The 23,679-nt window shown below is 37.4% G+C and overlaps 1 protein-coding gene across 2 annotated transcripts in view; it reads right to left on the bottom strand.

The window, feature by feature from the left end:
• Window positions 1-4,702: 4,702 nt before the first annotated feature.
• The window catches only part of LOC120537270 (NFKB activating protein), a 28,250-nt gene continuing 9,273 nt past the window's right edge, over window positions 4,703-23,679 (bottom strand). The window contains exons 1-10 of one of the 2 annotated variants that reach the window (XM_039766086.1): window positions 22,847-22,886; window positions 18,770-19,182; window positions 14,654-14,734; window positions 12,362-12,429; window positions 12,050-12,160; window positions 9,370-9,418; window positions 7,971-8,089; window positions 7,697-7,769; window positions 7,085-7,234; window positions 4,703-5,524 (exon numbers count right to left, since the gene is read on the bottom strand). In XM_039766086.1, coding sequence (XP_039622020.1) covers window positions 5,350-5,524; window positions 7,085-7,234; window positions 7,697-7,769; window positions 7,971-8,089; window positions 9,370-9,418; window positions 12,050-12,160; window positions 12,362-12,429; window positions 14,654-14,734; window positions 18,770-19,146 — 1,203 coding nt within the window. In that variant the 5' untranslated portion in view covers window positions 19,147-19,182; window positions 22,847-22,886 and the 3' untranslated portion in view covers window positions 4,703-5,349. Of the gene's footprint in view, window positions 5,525-7,084; window positions 7,235-7,696; window positions 7,770-7,970; window positions 8,090-9,369; window positions 9,419-12,049; window positions 12,161-12,361; window positions 12,430-14,653; window positions 14,735-18,769; window positions 19,183-22,846; window positions 22,887-23,679 lie in introns of those variants that run through there. The other variant, XM_039766085.1, reaches the window with a different exon arrangement.

Genomic DNA, 23,679 nt, shown 5'->3' with positions numbered 1-23,679 from the left:
AAAATGTATCCAACCAATACGAAATCACACAAACAAGAAAGCAAAGGATATGATCGTAAAGCCATAAAATTTGTATTCCGAGGTGGTTGTTGTAATCTGATTGAGGGTGAAATGTTGAAATAAATGAGCATAAATGATCACAATCTCCTTTTGGCGTCTTATGGCTCCTTTTCAAAAGCAGCGCCTCATTACCTTCTTCCATCCATCAACCCTTGTAGCTGCACAGCACAAAAAGAAACAGGACATCTTCCATGCATGGCCCACGATCTGGCACAGGTGGAAGTGCAGCATTTCTTAAGGAATGTTTTTGCCACTCATTTACTATTATTACCTGGGCGATCTTAAAAGCTTTAAACCAGGGTTCTCAAGTTGCTATTTTCCCCAGGTGTATCATAAATTAGGGATGCTTTGTTGCACCTATCACTGGCCATAAGCTGATCAGCTTCAAGCTGTAATGCTCAGGTTATGAAATTCAAAGGCAACAATGAAAAAAAATCTAAGCTTGGGCAAGGAACTAGCAAATGTGAATTTATTAAGATATCTCCAACACAGGTTGTACTCACAAGCACATAAAGAATTCCTGTCACTATTATAAATTAGCTATATATTTCTTTCTATTATAAAAGGAAATCCTGCGACGAGAGATTCTCGGAGATAATTAAAAGTTCCAAGAGAGATAATTTCAAGTCCCGTGAGACAAGAGATTTTGAAAAGTCCTGCCCTCCTCTCAAACATTTACAACCACATACATGGTACAATCATTTCTCATTCGTGTGTATTGTCAGACACAGTTCATGTGCTCTCAGGTCCTATACATTTTTACATTTTCCACATTTAATTTTGTTTAAGAAAAGTACTCAGTTTCATCCTTTAAAGAAGCTTATCTGGGCAGTATTTTTAGACATACAATCTATTCGTTTCCTTTGATGTAGTCCACATTTTAATTCGTTTATGAAAAGTCCTCACTTACATTCTTTAAATAATCTTTTCTGGATAGTATTTTTAGACATACAATCTATTCGTTTCCTTTGAGGTGTTCCTTTTATAGACAACTAGCAGAATACCCGCGCTTCGCAGCGGAGAAGTAGTGTGTTAAAGAAGTTATGAAAAAGAAAAGGAAAATTTTTAAAAATAACGTAACATGATTGTTAATGTAATTGTTTTGTCATTGATATGAGCGTTGTTGTCATATCTACCTGTATATATATCTATCTATATATATATATATATATATATAAAAGGAAACATTTTAATAATAACGTAACATGATTGACAATGTAATATATAATGTCAAAACTTGAATATATAAAGTAATTCCCGAATATATAAAGTCAAAACTGGAATTTATAAAGTCATTCCTGAATATATAAAGTCAAAACTTGAATATATAAAGTCAGCGTCGGTATATATAAAGTCAAAACTTTTTTCTGAATATATAAAGTCAAAACTTGAATATATAAAGTCAGCGCTGGAATATATAAAGTCAGCATCGGTATATATAAAGTCAGAGCTGGAATTTATAAAGTCATTCCTGATTATATAAAGTCAACATCGGAGTATATAAACTCACTCCTGAATATATAAAGTGAAAGTCAAAATCTATTGATTGATACGACTCTGAACTGGACTAAGTTAACAAAAACGTATTCAGAAAAATAAATTAAAAAAACACTGTTCGGTTAATGTTTTGAAAACGATGCATGTGCCCTGCCCAGGATTGGTTCCTGCCTTGCGCCCAGTGTTGGCTGGGATTGTCTCCAGCAGACCAACGTGACCCTGTGGTCGGATTCAACGGGTTGGTAAATGGATGGATATTCCAGCGCTGACTCTGTATATTCCGACGCTGACTTTATATATTGAAGTTTTGACTTTATATATTCCAGCGCTGACTTTATATATTCAGAAATATTCCAACGCCATCTTTATATATTCAAATTTTTACTTTATATATTTTGGAATGACTTTATATATTCAAGTTTTGACTTTACATATTCCAGCACTGACTTTATATATTCAAGTTTTGACTTTATATATTCCGAAACAAGTTTTTCTTTATATATACCGACGCTGACTTTATATATTCAGGTTTTGACTTTATTTATTCCGACAGTGACTTTATATAATCAAGTTTTGAATTAATATATTCGGGAATGACTTTATATATACAAGTTTTGCCTTTATATAGTTAAATGTAGTCATCATTGCATAACTTTTTCTTTACCATAGAAATTTAAAGACTAATTTTAAATTCCATTCCTACCAAAGATATTTCTGGCGACTAAATAGAACCTACTTATATCCAAATTCAAGCTATTGAGCTGTCGCTTGCCTGCCTGAATAAGTCACCCTCGCTTCGGTCTTACTTTTGTACCGTTCATTTAATCATGGCTAGTGGCGGAAAAATTATAAAATGGAAGGAGGATTACACTGAGTATGGCTTTACCAAAACAATTATTGATTATTCATAAAGCTTCAATTGGTGATCTGTTTTTCTGTGTTAACCTCATATTTTTTCATACTTCTTCTCAAACCAAGGGGGTGTGAGGGTAAAATGAATCGGGAAGCGCTGATCAATGTAATCGGTGTACCAGGAAATCATGCATTGATAGAAGTTCCCCTTTGTTTGGAATGCAAAGTGTGATTAAATGCGTGACTTTTTAACACGTTATGGAGCACATGCATCAAAGCTTCTCAGCTGTACTTGTGCTAAGAAAAGGAAACATTTTAAAAATAATGTAACATGATTGTCAATGTAACCTTTTGTAAGTAGTGCCTGGAGGATTCAGTGTGGAGAAACTGTAGAGACAGCGTGTGTATTAACTTGTGGATTTTTCTGTGAGTATTTGGTGGCAGCGTCACAAAGTCGCTTCCGTAAGACTGCGTTAGCTGCGGAGCTCAGCTCAGAACAAAATGAGGTGAATGGGAGGGGAGATGATGATGTGACTCCCCCACCCGCCTTAACTGTCAATCCCCCACAAACACAGTCTCTCGGAATTTGCATAAGCACAACCCCTCACCTGCAATTTTAACTTAGTTACAAAGTGATCAAAACTCTCGTTTATATCCTGCGTCCTCTCATTAAACTTGTATCCTGCATTACCCGTGGGCATGACAAACGCCAGCGGCAGCCTGTCTATGAACTTAATTTAAACTTTAGGTTTACACTGTGCTTTGTTTCCGAAGTAGCAGCACTCATGAATATGGTTGTATATGTCACTCGCTCGCTTCTTATTGTTTCGCTGCCTTCTCAATTATATAATGCATGTTTTCTTCAGCGCTTTTTGGAGCTCTTCCTGGTTTTCTACGTACTGCGTTGACAGTCAGTTCACGTAATTACGTGGGAGGCGTGATGATGTCACACAAAACTCCGCCCCCACGGCATTCAAGCTCAACTCCATTACAGTATATGGAGAAAAATATCTTCCAGTTATGACCATTACACATAGAATTTCGAAATGAAACCTGCCCAACTTTTGTAAGGAAGCTGTAAGGAATGACCCTGCCAAATTTCAGCCTTCTACCTACATGGGAAATTGGAGAATTAGTGATGAGTCAGTGAGTGAGTGAGTCAGTGAGGGCTTTGCCTTTTATTAGTATAGATAATTTTATATGTTCAAGATGACACATCAAAGGCTAAGTGAAGAAGAAAGGACATTGTGTCGAAAAGAGGCCCAAAAGTGTTGGTAGAGAAAAGAATTAAAAAAAGAACAATAATAATCTAAGTGCAAATTCGGAAGATAAGGAAAGTAATAATTAGCCCAGAACAAGTGGAACTGAAAACCTAGCAGGTCCAAGTGGGGTGTTGGAAATAAAAGACAAAGAGTAGAAGACAAAGTAGAACGTCATAAAGAGGCAGAGAAGGTTAGAGATTATGAAAGTACAAAAATTCAAAAGTCTTAAAAAATGATAGTAAAGACTGCATGAGCACTAACAAATGGAAATTATTAATCGGTGAAATAACATAACAGCGAAAAGAGATCAAATATATGGACATAAGTAATATGACAAAAGTATGTTAATATTGTTCAGCTTTAAAGTTTAAGTCGGATACTTGTAGATCATCTAATTTGTGTTTCCATCAGGGAAAAGTAGTGTTTCTTCCCAATGGAGAGGCATATCCGCGAGAATTAAAAGATTTGTTGTTTGGTGAAAGTGAAATCCACAAACACTACAGGCAAAATATCTGAATCTACAATAATCTGTTTGTGCTCACATCATTCAATGCTCAGAACGTAGATTTAAACGATTCAGGACCATACGCAATGAGACTCTGTGGGCCCGCAACAATTAAAGCTACTACAAGTTTAATTTCGATGAAACCACAATTCGGTCAGGTTTATATTTATGATCACAGAGAAGCGATGCAACATAAAATCGAAAGAGTTAAACGATTGGACATATTAGAAATTAAACAGCCAATAACGGATACAAATCCATACATCCAAAAGTATTGCAATTTACACTAAATTTATCTGCAAAACACGGACAAAGAAGTTTTCTTGGATTTTGGATTTGTTGTTTGGTGAAAGTGAAATCCACATAAGTGAGCGGCAGAGACGTGAAGTGGCTTTTTTTCTAAAGGAAAAGTAGACCTCAAAAGACATTAGCATTGCTAAGGAGTTTACCAGCTCTAAAAGTGATAAATCTGAATTTTCATTTCAACTGAATTTTGAAAAAAAAAGTTTATTTCTATATCATGAGGAAAATTTTCAAAAAAAAAAACACAATTCAAATCATCTGCTCTTCTTATACTGTCATGAAGTAAAAATGATCTAACTCTTACATGGTCCATCAATAGTTTCAATTTTGCACTGTTAATTTAGAACACACAATACAAACCTCTGCTAATTCAATTATTAACTGTATACATTTTTCAGTAAAAATAACTATCATCTTACAGTAAATAAATATGCATTTTCTAATAAACCATGTGCATTCAAAAACAATACAACACAAAATGTATTTACAAGATCTTTTCTGGATATCCTAAATGTACGCAAGTATGTAAACAGCTTTGGGAAAAACAGGCTTTTGAATAAACTAAGTGATAGTAGGCATACAATGAGGAAAAACAGACCTTTTCTGACATTATATCATACAAATTCAAATTTAAAAATTAGAATGTTGAACTCTCATTTACCCAATAGACACCAAGGTAATTTATACAAACCAGAAAAAACTTACTAAAAAATGGAAAAGGCAACTTTACATGGAAAACACATCAAAGCTGTCATCAGTTTACCCTTAGAGCGTGCACCTTATCATTTCTTTTAATATTAATATAAAAAAAGTGTTGCTGTAAGTAATTACTTATATTACCAGCAAAATGTTAGCACAGTGGAAAAAGTTTCATTTATCATCTTTGGCTTTTGTTTTCCTATACACCATTTCTCTGAAGCTAGAAAGAATTTTATTCTCTCTTTTTCTTCGTTCTTCTTGATTAAATGATGCCAAAGCTCTCTTCTCATCAGCACTGTAGATCTGGTTTTCCTTTCTCAAACGCACAGCTTCCATACGGCGATGCCTAAATTTAGAAGCCAAATAAGGCATAATTAGTAAAAAAATGCTTATCCTAAGGAAATAATCTTCCCCGCTGTGTTTTACCAGTACATGTGATAATAATTAGTCACTTGAATTTAAGAAGGGCTAAAAAAATCCTGAAATACAGCAAATAAAACTAAAAGTAAAACTAGATCTCCCCATTGTGACTATACATTGAAGCAATAAATCTTAGTATGAGGCACTGCCTGGGACGCAGTGGCCCAAAATGTGTCAAACCTTGCAGCTGCTATGTAGCTCAAAGGCAAATCCGTCCAATCCAAACATTTCACGCTGTCGAGATATCTTATCTATTGAAATTTAAGAGGAGGCACCACAAAGAGCACTCTCAATAAAAGATAAGCACAGAAAACTAAGTAGAGAGAGATAATTTTCTTCCCTGTAAGTGACAGTTTTCTGTTTTTTACAAACCTTACAAAAATTGAGAACAAATTCATATATTCTAATTAGGAAAATGGCATCGTCATCCACAAGTGAGCACATATCAGAAGAAGTAACTCAGAACTTGTGCATAATCTTAACAAGTTGGTTTTTATATATGAATGGATTGTAAAACTCCATTATCACAAGCCAAGGCTAAAACCTTAAGTAGCAATTGGCAAGCCCAAAGAGTTGATCCCCCCCAAAAGATTTTTATAGCTCACAAAAATACCTTTATTTTAATCTCCACATGAACTACAGCAGCAAAATAAATATCTAAAAATAAACTTGGGAATGAAAATATATACATATACCAAGGGGGAAAGAAATGATGTTTTTCAAACTATTAGCCAGTTGCCTAACTAAACACGTTATCTTTTAATCCCATAATGACTCCGAAGCTCTTTTACACATGGGCATGAATCAGTCATTACAATGCTAACTTTCAAACATACGAAGCTTGAATTTCTATCCTGCCATGTAAGAAAGTTCTTCTATTAATTCCATAGTAAGAGGTGTACTTATCGAATGAAGCCTGGACTACTGTTAAATGGTGAGACTCAGTGATGTCATTCTAAATGTTTAACTAGTAAAAATTGCAAATCATGGTGCCAGAGCATGGTGACGTGCTGGCCAGATATAAACAGAGGAATTTCATTCTTGAACGTAATACGTTTTTATTTTTTCTTCTCCTAGTCAGATCCACTATGCAGTAGAGTGCAAGTGCATGATATTAAAAGGAGTGACTGACTGTTCATACGCGCTAAATGTACAGTAAAACATCTATGATGATGCTAAAAATAAGAACTATTTTATTAAAGAGCTACTGAGGCAGTCCACTATGACTTCTTTAGAAACACAGGTAAACTGCTAATGGAAGATTAGATTAATAAAATAACAGCAGGAATGGGGAAATAGTGGTTTTGATTTAGAATCCATTTAAAGGTGTGATTATAACTAATAAACAACTGGCTGGACCAAACCTGTAACTCTTTAACTTGTAGCAGACAGCCAAAGTACTTGGACAAAAAAATAAAGAAATAAACACCATAATTATTTGAATACTACAATCATCAGGGCCATGTCAAAAATACACAAGTCATACCTGCTCCCACTCATTACATAACCAGCATGCTCAAACGATGCAATCTCTTCACTTGTCAGACCAATTTCACCTCTTCTAGGAATACGCTTTCCTGCTTTAACATATTCAGCCATAGCTGCTCCTTCACCTGGGAGCAGGGCATGGCCATAACTAGAAGAAAAAGAGAGTTCAAAATTTTTCAAGATTAAAAATTATTAGTGATGAACTTATGTGTCAATGATCTGCTACAATATATTCCAATTGCTATTTTGCATTTCTCGCAATGTAGGTGTGAATGTATACATTTACACAAAAACAACAACTGCATACACTCTATGAAAAGGCAATATAAACAAAAATACAATGTTAATTTGCCTATTAACTGATATATCATGATATGCAAGTATTCGATGCCCTTAACAGCCATCACCATTCTCTGGATTTCAAAAGTAACATACACACATTCCTCCGGTAAGTATTTCTATTGAAAATCTAATTTTTTAACAATTAATTCAATTAAGTCAAAGTGAAATATTTGTCAAAAGTAAATTTCTAAAAATAAAAACTTGGATGGTACTGTAGGCAAACAACACTGATAAAATCTTCATGCAAAAAGAGACAACGCTTACATACTTCAAAGGTTTGTCATCCTGTGACATGTGTGTAATTGGAGCATCAGGACCAACAAAGTTCTCCTCATGGTTATCTGCAAAAGATCAACCAATTAATAAAAGAATACTACTACATTCTTCAATGTCTCTATTTTTGTTATATAATAATATTCTAATATGATAATCTAGGAGTCTTTGACTGGTCCATTTCAAACTAAAATTCAAGTTAGACAATTTTATGAAAAAATCAGATGATAGAGAGCATGTTTAACCACAATTTTCTAAGTAATACGTACTAGATCTCTCAACCCAAATCTCATTTCTGGGATCATCTTCCTCCTCTTCCGATTGTTCACTACTGGAGCTGCTGGATTCTTTTTTATTCTTTTTAGTTTTTCGCTTCTTTGACTTTTTTCTGTTTGAAGAGAGAAATTACCCAAATTTGTGAGTAAAATAGTTATGTCATATAAACAAGTAACAAAGTTTCATCATGAATACAGTAATCCCTCCTCGATCGCGGGGGTTGCGTTCCAGACCCCCGATAGGTGAAAATCCACGAAGTAGAAACCATATGTTTGTATGGTTATTTTTATATATTTTAAGTCCTTATAAACCCTCCCACACTGTTAACATTATTAGAGCCCTCTAGACATGAAATAACACCCTTTAGTCAAAAGTTTAAACTGTGCTCCATGACAAGACAGAGATGACAGTTCTTTCTCACAATTAAAAGAATGCAAACATATCTTCTCTTCAAACGAGCACCGTCAGGAGCAGAGAATGTCAGAGAGATAGAGAGAGCGTGACAGAAAAACAATCAAAAAATCAATACGTGCTGTTGGGCCACCGCGATAAAGCGGCATTTCTTAGAGTAGCGTCCATATCTTCTAGGCAAACAGCCCCTCTGCTCACACCCCCTCCGTCAGGCGAGAATGTCAGAGAAAGACCGAGAAAAGCAAACAATCCGCTCGGGGAAGCACATCGTATATCATTGAGGAGTTTTAGTTAATATGTAATACATGCTCTGATTGGGTAGCTTCTAAGCCATCCGACAATAGCGTCCCTTGTATGAAATCAACTGGGCAAACAAACTGAGGAAGCATGTACCATAAATTACAAGACCCATTGTCCGCAGAAATCCGCGAACCAGCGAAAAATCCGTGATATATATTTAGATATGCTTACATTTAAAATCCGCGATGGAGTGAAGCCGCGAAAGTTGAAGCGCGATATAGCGAGGGATTACTGTATACCTAATTTTTACATTTAACTTTCATTTAATCTGAACTGAAGACCTGAGTATTTTTTTTCTACTGGAACCATTCTATTATTCATTATTAATTAATAACTTTAGTCTCAAGAAGAAAGACAACATCCATTCTGCTGGATTTTCCCCACTACTGAAAAATAAATACTTTATCTGGCTATCAACCCATAATGGGGCACAGTGTGATAGAATAAATTACTCATTTTTCAAACATATCATAAATGTATCAACAGAATTTAAAAAAAAATGAAGCCTTTCCAAACCAGGTTATTCCTATCACAATCCACCAAAGTTAGTAAATCAGTATGAAGAATGATGCAAAAAAAACCTTCGCTGGGAAGCATCAATGTAATTGTTAATGGTTAAATAGTCACTACATTCTTTAGTAAAAGCATTTTAGTGAAAAAGTGTTATAAAGAAAACCTTACTTTTTATGCTTGCTTTTTCTTTTCTTCTTTTTTTTTCTGTCATCTTCCACTAATGTAATATAAAAAAAAACACATTAGCAATAAAGGAGCACATGCCCTATTATCCAAAAAAACAATGCAAAGACATATAGTGTAAATGAAATGATGCAAGTAATACACAGTACACAATGACACATTGTCCTCAACAACCCATAATAGTCTTCAGCAGAAGTTGGACAGAAGATAAATGAAGAAAATATTTTGACATCCAATACTGTAAGTATACATTTTAGACAAAAAAGAGACACCTCGAACCACATATAAAAACTCTATCTATATGAAAGGAAGTAAGGGCTGTGCTGAAAGAGCCTCGATGAGGCAGGTGAAAGAACACTTCAGAAGATCAGTACAATAGACACTAACCATGTCTGGTCATTGTAGGATGTTCATTATTTCATTTTTGTCAATTTTCTCACTTTATTAATATACCAGTAATACATACTGAATTGACAGGAAACCATATAATCATTGGTAACATCTTAATAGTTATCATAGTACTCTTAATAGTTTAGACAAGAGTACAGATTTTCAAAATACTAAATAAAGTTCACATTGGGAATTAAACTAGAAATAATAAAGTACTGTACTGACACATAGACTGCAACAGCATAAAGCACAGGCCAGGTACACCTGGCAGAAGAGAAGATAAAGTAAAAAATAAGTGTTTTATACTAAACTGGCACAATTAACTTAGCTGCAAACCACTGCATTTCAGGCATCTTCTACTTCAGCAGCTGCAGCTAAGGTAGCTGTTTATAGGAGTTTGGTTTTGCATCCCCTAAGCTATAAAGAAAAATGTTTTTCATTTAAACAATGACTTAAAAGCCTGACTGGTGTGTTTTTCAAATTCTCGAGATTAAATAAAGAAGTAATAATAGTTTGGGATGAAAACGTAAGGATGACTATTGTGGTTGCTGGGTATAGCTTAAACACATCCGGCATAGGTACTCTCATAGTAAATTATGATAAACTATAATAAAACAATGTTCAATAATTTAAATAAACCAAATAAGTGAGTCTACATTTATTGGTCATATAAAGTACATTTTGAATACACAACCCCAAATCAGAAAAACACTGGGATGGTATGGAAAATGCAAAGAAAAAAAAATCCACAGTGATTCTTAAGTTTGCTTTAACTTTTACATCATTGCAGACAGTATGAACCCAAGATATTTCAAATTTTGTCCGGTTAACTTTATTTGTTAATATACATCCCTTCTTGCATTTCAGGCATGTAACATATTCCAAAAAAAGTTGGGACAGTAAAGCATTCACTACTTTGAAATGTCGCCATTCCTTCTCACAACACATAAAAAGACATTTTGACACTGAGGATACCAAGCAATGAAGAGTTTCAGGTGTAATTCTGTCCAATTCTTCCTGTAAATGCATCTTTCAGTGTGCAACAGTGTTTCAAAACTCTCCACACATTCGCTACTGGTCACAATTGCAGGCAGGGCTGTCCAGTACCCATACCCTCTTCTTCCACAGCCATGCCCTTGCAATGTATACAGGATATGGTTTTACATTGTCTTGTTGAGAAATGCAGGGTGTCCCTGGAAAAGATGTTGTCTTAATGGCAGCATAGTTTGCTCTAAAATCTCAATGTACATTTCTGCATTAATGCTGCCATCACAGAAGTATACATTACCTTTGCCAATGGCACTGACAGTCCGGATATTCCTTTTGGTGTTTAGTCCAGAGAACACTGTGTCCATCTCTTCCAAAAAAAGATCTGGAATACTGATTTACCTGACCACAATACATGTTTCCACTGTGTGGTGGTCCATTTTAGATGACTCCGAGTCCACGTAAGTCAAAGCTGCTTCTGGACATGGTTAACATAAAATTTTACTTTGCAAAAAAGAAGCCTTAAGTGGCATTTGTGTATGTAACTCCATATTGAAGTGCTTGACAAAGGTTTGCCAAAGTAATCCTTCACCCATGTGATTATATCAGCTATCGATTAGTGACGGTTCTTATTGTAGTGCCGCCTGAGGGATCAGAGATTATGGGTGTTCAGCTTAGGCTTGCACCCTTGCCCTTTACACACTGAAATTCCTCCAGATTCCATGAATTCCTTAATGATATTTTGCACTGTTGAGGGAGAAATATGCAGATCCCTTCCAATCTTTCTTTGAGGAACGTTGTTTCTAGACATTTCAAGAATTTTCTCATGTATTTGTGAACAAACTGGAGATCCTCTGTCCATCTTTGCACCTCAAAGACTCAGCCTTTCATGGATACTGCTTTTGTACCAAATCATGATGACAATCATTAGTTTGAAACCACATCATTATTTAATTATTTTCCCTCATTACTGGCCCTAATTTGCCCCCGTCCCAATGTTTTTTGGAATGTGTTGCAAGCCTGAAATGCAGGAATGGATGTATATCAACAAATGAAATAAAGTTGACCAGACAAAACATGAAATCATGAAATATCTTGGGTTCATACTGTCTGCAATGAAATCAAACTCAAAGTAAATTTCAGAAAATTGCTTTTTTTGTTATTGTTATTAGTATTTTCCATACCATCCCAACTTTTTTCTGATTTGAGGTAGTACTTAACTAACATTTACAATAAAGCATTGAAGCCGTCACAGCAGATGAGCATCGCATGTTTTCAAAAATCTTACCTTCAGAGCTATTCTCAGAGTCACTAGCACTATCATCATTGTGTTTTCTTTGCTTCTTTTTTTTCCCTTTTTTGGACTTTCTTTTTTTCTTTTTCTTCTTTTTGCTTTCCTCTGTACACGAGTTGATACAGATGTTATTTCTTTTATTTCTAAAATTACACTTATCAACAAGTAATAATAAAACAATAAATATAATAAAATAGGGATTTGAAAATGTACGGTATAATTATGCAACCACAGAAAAACGTCACATGAAGCATAATAAACAATTATGTTTTAAGGGGCTATTCCAAATGTAAGCAAATAAAGTACCTTCAGAATCGGAGTTTGAACTACTTTGGTTTTTAAAGTCATCTTCTGCTGGAGTATGCTCATCTGAACTATAAAATGAAAAAAGTCAATACATATAAAGATAAGATTTTTTATATTTACAAAGCCTTACTTAACTATCAAATCAATAACAGTCACAAACTAAGCCAATTAATCATATTAAAATAATATTTAACTTTTGCAGATTATTAATTTAAACAATCTGCATAATGGCAGATTCACCTACAAAATTAAAATGAATACATGTATGTACAGTGTATCCGGAAAGTATTCACTGTGCATCACTTTTCCCACATTTTGTTATGTTACAGCCTTATTCAAAAATGGATTAAATTCATTTTTTCCTCAGAATTCTACACACAACACCCCATAATGACAATGTGAAAAAAGTTTATCTGAAGTTTTTGCAAATTTATTAAAAATAAAAAAACTGAGAAATCACATGTACATAAGTATTCACAGCCTTTGCTCAATACTTTGTCGATGCACCTTTGGCAGCAATTACAGCCTCAAGTCTTTTGAATATGATGCCACAAGCTTGGCACACCTATCCTTGGCCAGTTTCACCCATTCCTCTTTGCAGCACCTCTCAAGCTCCATCAGGTTGGATGGGAAGCGTCGGTGCACAGCCATTTTAAGATCTCTCCAGAGATGTTCAATCGGATTCAAGTCTGGGCTCTGACTGGGCCACTCAAGGACATTCACAGAGTTGTCCTGAAGCCACTCCTTTGATATCTTGGCTGTGTGCTTAGGGTCATTGTCCTGGTGAAAAGATGAACCGTCGCCCCAGTCTGAGGTCAAGAGCGCCATGGAGCAGGTTTTCATCCAGGATGTCTCTGTACATTGCTGCAGTCATCTTTCCCTTTATCCTGACTAGTCTCCCAGTTCCTGCCGCTGAAAAACATCCCCACAGCATGATGCTGCCACCACCATGCTTCACTGTAGGGATGGTATTGGCCTGTTTGATGACCAGTGCCTGGTTTCCTCTAAACGTGACGCCTGACATTCACACCAAAGAGTTCAATCTTTGTCTCATCAGACTTGAGAATTTTGTTTCTCATGGTCTGAGAGTCCTTCAGGTGCCTTTTGGCAAACTCCAGGCGGGCTGCCATGTGCCTTTTATTAAGGAGTGGCTTCCGTCGGCCACTCTACCATACAGGCCTGATTGGTGGATTGCTGCAGAGATGGTTGCCCTTCTGGAAGGTCCTCCTCTCTCCACAGAGGACCTCTGGAGCTCTGACAGAGTGACCATCGGGTTCTTGGTCACCTCCCTGACTAAGGCCCTTCTCCCCCGATTGCTCGGTTTAGATGGCTGGCCAGCTCTAGGAAGAGTCCTGGTGGTTTCGAACTTCTTCCACTTACAGATGATGGAGGTCACTGTGCTCATTGGGACCTTCAAAGCTGCAGACATTTTTCTGTAACCTTCCCCAGATTTGTGCCTCGAGACAATCCTGTCTCGGAGGTCTACAGACAATTCCTTTCACTTCATGCTTGGTGACATGAACTGTCAACTATGGGACCTTATATAGACAGGTGTGTGCCTTTCCAAATCATGTCCAATCAACTGAATTTACCACAGGTGGACTCCAATTAAGCTGCAGAAACATCTCAAGGATGATCAGGTGGAACGGGATGCACCTGAGCTCTATTTTGAGCTTCATGTCAAAGGCTGTAAATACTTATGTACATGTGATTTCTCAGTTTTTTTATTTTTAATAAATTTGCAAAAACCTCAAGTAAACTTTTTTCATGTTGTCATTATGGAATGTTGTGTTTAGAATTCTGAGGAAAAAAATGAATTTAATCCATTTTGGAATAAGGGTGTTACATAACAAAATGTGAAAAAAGTGATGTGCTGTGAATACTTTCCGAATGCACTGTAACTGACATAATCACTCTATGTATTTTGTTACTGCAGCTTCATTTAAGAAATCATGCTGGTATTTACCAATTAAGACACTAAAGCACCTAAACAAACCACACTTATTATTGAATTATATAATTAAAAGATTAACAGACTGTGACTCAGCTAGTTTCCAGAAGGTGTTCCAGAAGTGTGCATATTGTATATCTTAAAATATCTACATCAAGACCAATACAACAGTAACTGCAAATATGTAAGTAATTTATTTTAAAAAGTCAAAGTCAATAATAAATATAGAGCTTATGAATTTCTCAAATAAATAAAAACATTCTATGTTTTATATCAAGTTAAGTCAAGTTTGATTAAGATTAAAAAGCAAATTAAGTACCGAAGAAATAAGCAATACTTACTCTGGTTCTGGAACTTTTGGGGACTGTCCCCAGACTTCAGGGGCTCCCAGTTCTGCAATTCGTTCACGTTCTTGCAATCGCCTAAGATGGGGAAAAAAAATTATATTCAAATACTTGTGATTTCGCCATGCCAAAGACTGACTTGGCAAGTAGGGAAATATGTCTTCAACGCTCTTAATTTAACATGAAATAAGTAATGTTAAAGTACTAATGTTGTTAAGGCGTCTAAGAGAAAGAACCCGTTTTTATACATATATGAAGGCATTAAGAGACATCTTGACCAAAAAATATCAAACTTACTGATAAAATATACTGTATATACTCATGTAAGAGAGAAATGGTATTAAGAGTACATAAAATAGATAAAAGAATAATGACAACAGGGATACCAGCACTAATATACATTCATTAGGGATTGCTTCATTTTTATTTGTGTTTTTTTACCTTTATAATTTTTTAACCTAGCCACAGGGGATGCACAAACCAGTGTGTTTCTTTGTGCCGGTCCCGAGCCCGGATAGATGGGGAGGGTTACATCAGAAAGGGCATCCGGTGTAAAGTTTTGCCAAATCAAATATGCAGACAACAATACAAATTTCCATACCGGATCGGTCGAGCCCCGGGTTAACAACAAGCGCCACCAGTACTGTTAGTCAACAGGGTGCTGGTGGAAATCGGGCTACTGTTGGCCGAAGAAGAAGAAGGAGAAGAAGAAGAGGGGGGAGACGTGTCCAGAGGCAGAGTGGAACTGAGGGTAGGAACTTTGAATGTTGGCAGTATGACTGGTAAGGGGAGAGAGTTAGCCGATATGATGGAGAGAAGGAAGGTTGATATATTGTGCGTGCAAGAGATTAAATGGAAGGGGAGTAAGGCCAGGTGGATTGGAGATGGATTCAAATTTTTCTATCACGGTGTGGATAGGAGGAGAAACAGAGTAGGGGTTATTTTGAAAGAACAGTATGTCAAAGCAAAGAGTGTTTTGGAGGTGAAAAGAGTATCAGACACAGTAATGATTATGAAGCTGGAAATTGGAGGTGTGATGATGAATATTGTTAATGCATATGTCCCGCAAGTTGGGTGTGCAATGGATAATAAAGAAGATTTCTGGAGTGAGTTGGATGAAGTGATGAACAGTGTACCCAAGGGACAAAAAGTGGTGATTGGAGCGGATTTCAATGGACATGTTGGTGAAGGGAACAGTGGAGATGAGGAGGTAATGGGTAGGTATGGTGTCAAGGAGAGGAATAAAGAAAGTCAGAGGATAGTGGATATTTCCAAAAGGATGGACATGGCTGTGGTGAATATGTATTTTAAGAAGAGGGAGGAACACAGGGTGACGTACAAGAGTGGAGGAAGATGCACACAGGTAGATTACATCCTATGCAGAAGAGTCAATCTGAAGGAGAATGAAGACTGCAAAGTGGTGGCAGGGGAAAGTGTAGTTAAGCAGCATAGGATGGTGGTCTGTAGGATCATGTTGGAGATCAAGAAGAGGAAGAAAGTGAGGGCAGAGCCAAGGATCAAATGGTGGAACTTGAAAAAGGAAGACTGCAAGGTTGAGTTTAGGGAGAAGGTGTGACAGGCACTGGGTGGTAGTGAAGAATTACCAGACAGTTGGGAAACTACAGCAGATGTAGTAAGGGTGACAGCAAGAAGGGTGCTTGGCATGACATCTGGACAGAGGAAAAAGGAAAAGGAATACTGGTGGTGGAATGGGGAAGTACAGGAGATTATACATAGGAAGAGGATGGCAAGGAAGAAGTGGGATAGTCAGAGGGATGCAGAAAGTAGACAACAATACAAGGAGATAAGGCACAAGGTGAAGAGAGAGGTGGCGAAGGCTAAAGAAAAGGTGTATGATGAGTTGTATGAGAGGTTGGACACTAAGGAGGGAGAAAAGGACCTGTACCGATTGGCTAGACAGAGGGACCGAGCTGGGAACAATGTGCAGCAGGTTAGGATAATAAAGGATAAAGATGGAAACGTACTCACAAGCGACGAGAGTGTGTTGAGCAGATGGAAAGAGTACTTTGAGAGGCTTATGAATGAAGAGCACGAGATAGAGAAGAGTTTGGATGATGTGGAGATAGTGAATCAGGATGTGCAACGGATTACCAAGGAGGAAGTAAGGACAGCTATGAAGAGGATGAAGAATGTAAAAGCTGTTGGTCCAGATGACATACCTGTGGAAGCATGGAGGTGTTCAGGAGAGGTGGCAGTGGAGTTTTTAACCAGATTGTTTAATGGAATCTTGGAAAGTGAGAGGATGCCTGAGGAGTAGAGAAGAAGTGTACTGGTGCCGATATTTAAGAATAAGGGGGATGTGCAGGACTGCAGTAACTACAGGGGGATAAAACTGATGATCCACAGCATGACGTTATGGGAAAGAGTAGTGGAAGCTAGGTTAAGATGATTAGTGAGCAACAGTATGGTTTCATGCTAAAAAAGAGCACCACAGATGAAATGTTTGCTCTGAGGGTTTTGGAGGAGAAGTATAGAGAAGGCCAGAAGGAGTTTCATTGCGTATTTGTAGACCTGGAGAAAGCATATGACAGAGTGCCTCGAGAGGAGTTGTGGTATTGTATGAGGAAGTCAGGAGCGGCAGAGAAGTATAAGAGTTGCAAATGGTATGTACGAGGGAAGTGTGACAGTGGTGAGGTCTGCGGTAGGAGTGACGGATGCATTCAAGCTGGAGGCAGGATTACATCAGGGATCGTCTCTGAACCCTTTCTTATTTGCAATGGTGATGGACAGGTTGACAGATGAGATTAGACAGGAGTCCCCGTGGACTATGATGTTTGTTGATGACACTGTGACCTGTAGCGATAGTGGGGAGCAGGTTGAGGAGACCCTGGAGAGGTGGAGATATGCTCTAGAGAGGAGAGGAATGAAGGTCAGTAGGAACAAGACAGAATACATGTGTGTAAATGAGAGGGAGGTCAGTGGAATGGTGAGGATGCAGGGAGTAGAGTTGGCGAAGGTGAATGATTTTAAATACTTGGGATCAACAATACAGAGTAATGGGGATTATGGAAGAGAGGTGAAAAAGAGAGTGCAGGAAGGGTGGAATGGATGGAGAAGAGAGTTATTTGTGACAGACGGATATCAGCAAGAGTGAAAGGGAAGGTCTACAGGACGGTAGTGAGATCACCTATGGTATATGGGCTGGAGATGGCGGCACTGACCAGAAAGCAGGAGAAAGAGCTGGAGGTAGCACTGTTAAAAAATGCTAAAATTTGCACTGGGTGTGACGAGGATGGATAGGATTAGAAATGAGTACATTAGAACGTCGGCTCAAGTTGGATGATTAGGAGACAAAGTCAGAGAGGCAAGATTGCATTGGTTTGGACATGTGCAGAGGAGAGATGCTGAGTTTATTGGGAGAAGGATGCTAAGGATAGAGCTGCCAGGGAAGAGAAAAAGAGAAAGGCCTAAGAGAAGGTTTACGGATGTGGTGAGAGAGGACATGCAGGTGATGGGTGTAACAGAACAAGATGCAGAGGACAGAAAGATATGGAAGAAGATGATCCGCTGTGGTGACCCCTAACGGGAGCAGCCGAAAGAAGAAGAAGATCATTGTAATTTTTTCTTAAGTTGTTGTAAAGCACTTTGAGCTACACTTTTTCAGATAAAGAATACAGATTCTTTATTTTTTCTCCAGCCGTCTGGAGTTTTTTTGTTTTTTCTGTCCCCCCTGGCCATTGAACCTTACTCTTATTCGATGTTAATGTTGATTTATTTTTTGTAATTATGTCTTTCATTTTTCTATTCTTTAATATGTAAAGCACTTTGAGCTACTGTTTGTATGAAAATGTGCTATATAAATAAATGTTGTTGTTGTTGTTGTTGTAGATGTTTTGAGGCAAGGTAGTTATAGACACTAATCATAAAAATGGATTAGGTGGGCTCACAAAAAGTGTGAATAGATGAACTGGTAATCGGTGTTACTGTTAGGTATACACATAAAATGCATACTACCCAATTTACTTTCAGAATACACATATTACATTCAAAAATATGGAAACAGTATTATATTAACTGTTAAACATTAGTATTAATATTATTAAATAAGCACATTTGTGATCCCAGTCTGGAGGTAGTTAATGGAACACAAACCTGGATATGAAGGCTTCTTGCCTCTGACGAATAATTTCCTCTCTTTTATCGTAATGTTCAAAACGTGATTTATCATGATTTCCATAGTTCGTCACATCTCGTTGGCTGGATCTAAAATCCCTGTCTCTTGATCTGGAGGGACTGTGGTGATTTCCATTGTTATGTTTAAACCCATTTCTCTCTCTGGAACGGGACCGGGACCGAGACCGGGACCGGGACCGGGACCGAGTCCATCCAGAACTATGTTTACTAGGCTTCACTGAAGGACTTGATGACCGTCTATCACTACTGTTGCTACTAGAACTACTGTGTCTTCTTCTTTTAGGTCTGGTTTCAGGATCTGGGCTACGGCTCCTAGATTGGTGGATTGGGGGCATTGTATGTGATGTTTCTTCTTATGGATTTTTAACTCTCTGCAAATAAAACAAAACATAAACTTAATTCAAATAACATCTACCTTTTAGATTTATAAAGATCTTTTAGATTTATAAGACATTCTAGCATCCATTTAAAGGAGGAATTCATCCTTTCACTGAACCCATTTAATCTAAGTCTAAGAGAGATTAAACCTTTCACAGCATTAAATGCAATACTGATCTGCAAAAATTGCTGACTCCTCATCTATGCATTTTCTACTTAAAGAGCCAAGGCCTATCCTTGAAGCACACAAAGCAAAGCAGGAATCAATCCCAAAAAAGTAAGAGTCTGAAAATGACTTGGTAACCACAACTGATAGAAGCTGTTTGTGATAGCTTATGGGTAGTTCCAACACACACAGCAGCATGCTCTAACATTAGTCTAGTTGAAGTCAAGGTCAAATGAACATGGATGCTATTCTGTGGGATTGCACCTTTGTTGGAAGAATGCACTGATTTCTTTGGGAAGAGGGAGTGAAATCTGCTGAAATTCACCAAAGGATATTGGCCCAGTATGGAAGTGAAAACTGCAAGAGTCAACAAAAAGTTTATTAATAGAGGTAGAAAAAATTACAGCAGGAAGAACAAGTGTAACCAACGAAGCTCGATCTGGGCGACCATGAACATTGTGCACAAAAGCCCACATCAACATGGCAAATGCCTTCATCAGAGAAGACCAACGGATTACATTGTCCACTGTTGCTGCACTTTTGGATATCGGCTATGGATCTGCACATGCTGCAATGCATGATGATTAGGGTTGCTATACAGTAAGCACAAGATTGGTATCCAAACAGCTACTGATCTGACAAACAACAGCACATGGAGGTTGCGACCCAATTCTTGAAATGTTAAGAAGAAGATTAGAGTGATTTGGAGCAGATCATCACTGAAAATGAGACATGGGTCCATCACAGCCCTGATCTATCACCATGCGACTACCACATTAACGGTCAACTTATATAGACACTATGCAGTCTCTGGTTCATCTCTGAAGATGAGGTTAAGGAAGATGAGCAGACCTGGATTCCGGGACAGCCAAAAAACATTTTCTCCAAAGGAATGAAGAAGTCAGTGGAATAAAACAAGAAGTGCATTGACTTGCAGGGAGACTATGTGGAGAAGTGATGTAAATGTTATATTCAACTGCTCAGTTAGCATTATTCAAGAGTAAGTTGCATTTACTTTTTGATTCTTCCTCATATGAAAGAGCATGAGTGATATATGTGTCTATAAAAATAATTCACTCCCTTGCAAGTTTCACATTTTATCATTATACAATATGGAATAACAGTGCATTTTATCTGACTTTTTTTGACTCTGATCAAGAGAAAATGACTCTTTAATGTCAAAGTGAAAACAGATCTATATGATAACCTTTAATATAGCACTTCTAAATCACCACTGGTGCAGCCAAATGGTTTTACAAGTTGTCCCTAAGCCACTCGTGTGTTGTGTTTGATTTGTGCTTTGGGTTAACATCCTATTGGAAGGTGAGCATTCAGTGAAGTGTTGAAGCAGGTTTTTATTAAGGATATATCTGGGCTTTGCTTTGTTCAGCTTTTACTCATCCCTGACTAGTCTCCCAGTTCCTGCCACAGATGAAGAGAAGTGCCTGGTTTACTCCACACGTGATACTTGAGGCCAAACAATTAAAATTTGATTTCTTCAGACAAGAGGATCTTGTTCCTCATAGTTTGAGAGTCCTTTCTGCAAACTACAAGCTGGCTTTCATGTGTCTTTTACTGAGGACAGGTTTCTGTCTGTCCACTCTGAAATAAAGCCCAGATTGGTAGAGTGTTATAGTGATAGTTGTCCTTCTGGAACTTTATCCCATCTGCACACTGGTTCCCTAGAGCTCAGTCTGACCTCCGTGGTCACTTCTCTTAATAAGGTCCTACTCCCTCAATTGCACAGTTTGGCCAGGCAGCCAACTTTAGGAAGGGTTGTGGTTGTTCCAAACATCTTCCACCTAAATTTTATGGAGTTTGGTGCAGTCATGTTTTGCATCTTTCCCCAGTTCTTACCCCTAAAACATGGCCTTGGCACAATCCAAACTCTAAGCACATTAGGCAGTTCCTTCAACCGCATTATTACTTAGATTTTGCTCTAATATTCATTATCAACTCTGGAACCTTTCCAGATGGGTATACTGTATTCCTTTTATAGCCATGTGCAATCAATTTAATTTAGCAAAGGTAGACCCCAAACACAGAAGGCACAAAAACATCTGAATGATGATTAATAGCATGGGATGCACTTGGGGCAAAGTGTCATAGCAAAAGTTCTAAGAACTTGTGTTAGTATTTCAGTTTTTTTGTTTACAAAAATTCCTAAAATCCTGTTTTCACCTTGACATTTTCAGGTATTGAGTGATTAAACTATTTTAGAATAAAGCTACAACATAACAAAATGTGTAAAAACTAAAGGGGTCTGAATACTTTCTGAAGGCATTTTAATCAGCATCTGGAAGACAAAAGAATACTCCAAGCAATTCCATGAAAAGGTGATTGAAAATTGCAAGTCAGGGGATGGAGATAAGAAAATATCCAAATCATTGAATATTACTTAGATTACAGTTAAATCAATAAGTAAGAATTGGAAAGAGTATGGCAAAGATGTAAATCTGCCTAAAGCAGGCCACCCACAAAAACTGAGTGACTGTGCAAGAAAAAAGACATATAACAGACTGAAGTCATGTGGGAGAAGGGTCTATGGTCTGATGAGTCCAGAATTGAGCCTTTTGGACCCACAAAATTCTGTGCCTGCAGTCTTAACAGCACTTACAGAATTTCAAAAGATAGATAGATAGATAGATAGATAGATAGATAGATAGATAGATAGATAGATAGAAGCAGTATACTGATACAAAAAACTAGATTAAATTAAAGAGTAATAAAAATGCATGTAAAAACAGACAATACACGTACAGTAACTTAGCGTTTACTCCCGGTGGGAACTGAAGATTTGCATAGTGTGGGGGAGGAACGATCTCCTCAGTCTGTGAGTGGAGTTATGTTGCTATGTTGTAGCTTTATTCTAAAAATCTCTGGTCTCAGAATTAATCTGAATAAAAGTATGCTCTTTCCAGTGAATTCTCAAGCATATAATATTAGATTAGACACTCTACCTTTTATCATTGCAGAACAGTTTAAATACCTAGGGGTTAACATCACAAGTAAACACAAAGCTCTTTATCAACAAAATTTCGCCATCTGTATGGAAAAAATTAAGCAAGACTTGCTTAGATGGTCAACCCTTCATCTCACTCTAGCTGGAAGAATTAATGTTGATAAGATGAGTATTCTTCCTAAGCTACTTTTTTATTTTAAAACATTCCAATATACATCAATAAATCATTTTTAAGCAATTAGATTTAACAATAACCTTGTTTACTTGGAACTCAAAACATCCACGTATCCAAAGAGCGACCCCACAAAGACCTAAGGCAGAAGGTGGCATGGCTCTACCCAACTTTCAGTTTATTACTGGGCAGCAAACATACAAGCTATAAAAACCTGGACACAAATAGATGAACATACACAGGCCTGGTCTGCAATAGAAATAAAATCCTGCAGTACTTCTTTATATTCCCTGCTTTGTGCCCCAATAAATGCAAGTTATTGGCAATTTACTAATAACCCAATTGTGCTTTACTCACTTAGAATATGGAACCAATGTAGAAAGAATTTTAAGATGGAGAAGCTTTTATTTGTTGCACCTCTGCAAGACAACCACCTCTTTCAACCCTCGCAAACATATGCAGTTTTTAATATCTGGAAAAGATTTGGGATTAAAATGCTTAGAGATCTTTATATAGACAACATTTTTGCATCCTATGAACAATTATATTCCAAATTTAACTTTCCAGCTACACATTTGTTTCATTCATCCATCCATTTTCCAACCCGCTGAATCCAAACACAGGGTCACGGGGGTCTGCTGGAGCCAATCCCAGCCAACACAGGGCACAAGGCAGGAACCAATCCTGGGCAGGGTGCCAACCTACCGCAGGACACACAAGCACACCCACACACCAAGCACACCACTAGGGAGAACATGCAAAATCCACGCAGGGAGGACCCGGGAAGCGAACCCGGGTCTCCTAACTGCGAGGCAGCAGCGCAACCACTGCGCCACCATGCCGCCCACATTTCTTTCTTTCACTATCTTCAAATTAGGCACTTTGTTAAACAGAACCTGCCCGATTTTCCTCATCTTGCACCCTCATCCATGCTCCAAAAAACATTGCTCAATTTCAAGGACTTAGACACCGTCTCTGCAATATAAAAAATTATTTTACAGTCCCTCCCTTTCAAAGATCCAAGAGGACAATGGGAAAAAGATCTCTTAATCAATATATCAGAAAAGGAGTGTAAAGTAGCAATGCAGAGACTTCACTCGAGCTCCATATGCGCAAAGCATGCAATTATTCAACTCAAAATTATATATCGAGCACATCTGTCACGACTATTTTTCTATTCATTTTGTAAA

This window comes from Polypterus senegalus, chromosome 10, assembly GCF_016835505.1.
Source record: "Polypterus senegalus isolate Bchr_013 chromosome 10, ASM1683550v1, whole genome shotgun sequence".
Lineage (NCBI taxonomy): Eukaryota > Metazoa > Chordata > Cladistia > Polypteriformes > Polypteridae > Polypterus > Polypterus senegalus.
The sequence above is the reverse complement of the archived record's forward strand: the minus strand, read 5'-3'. Positions and strand labels throughout refer to the sequence as shown.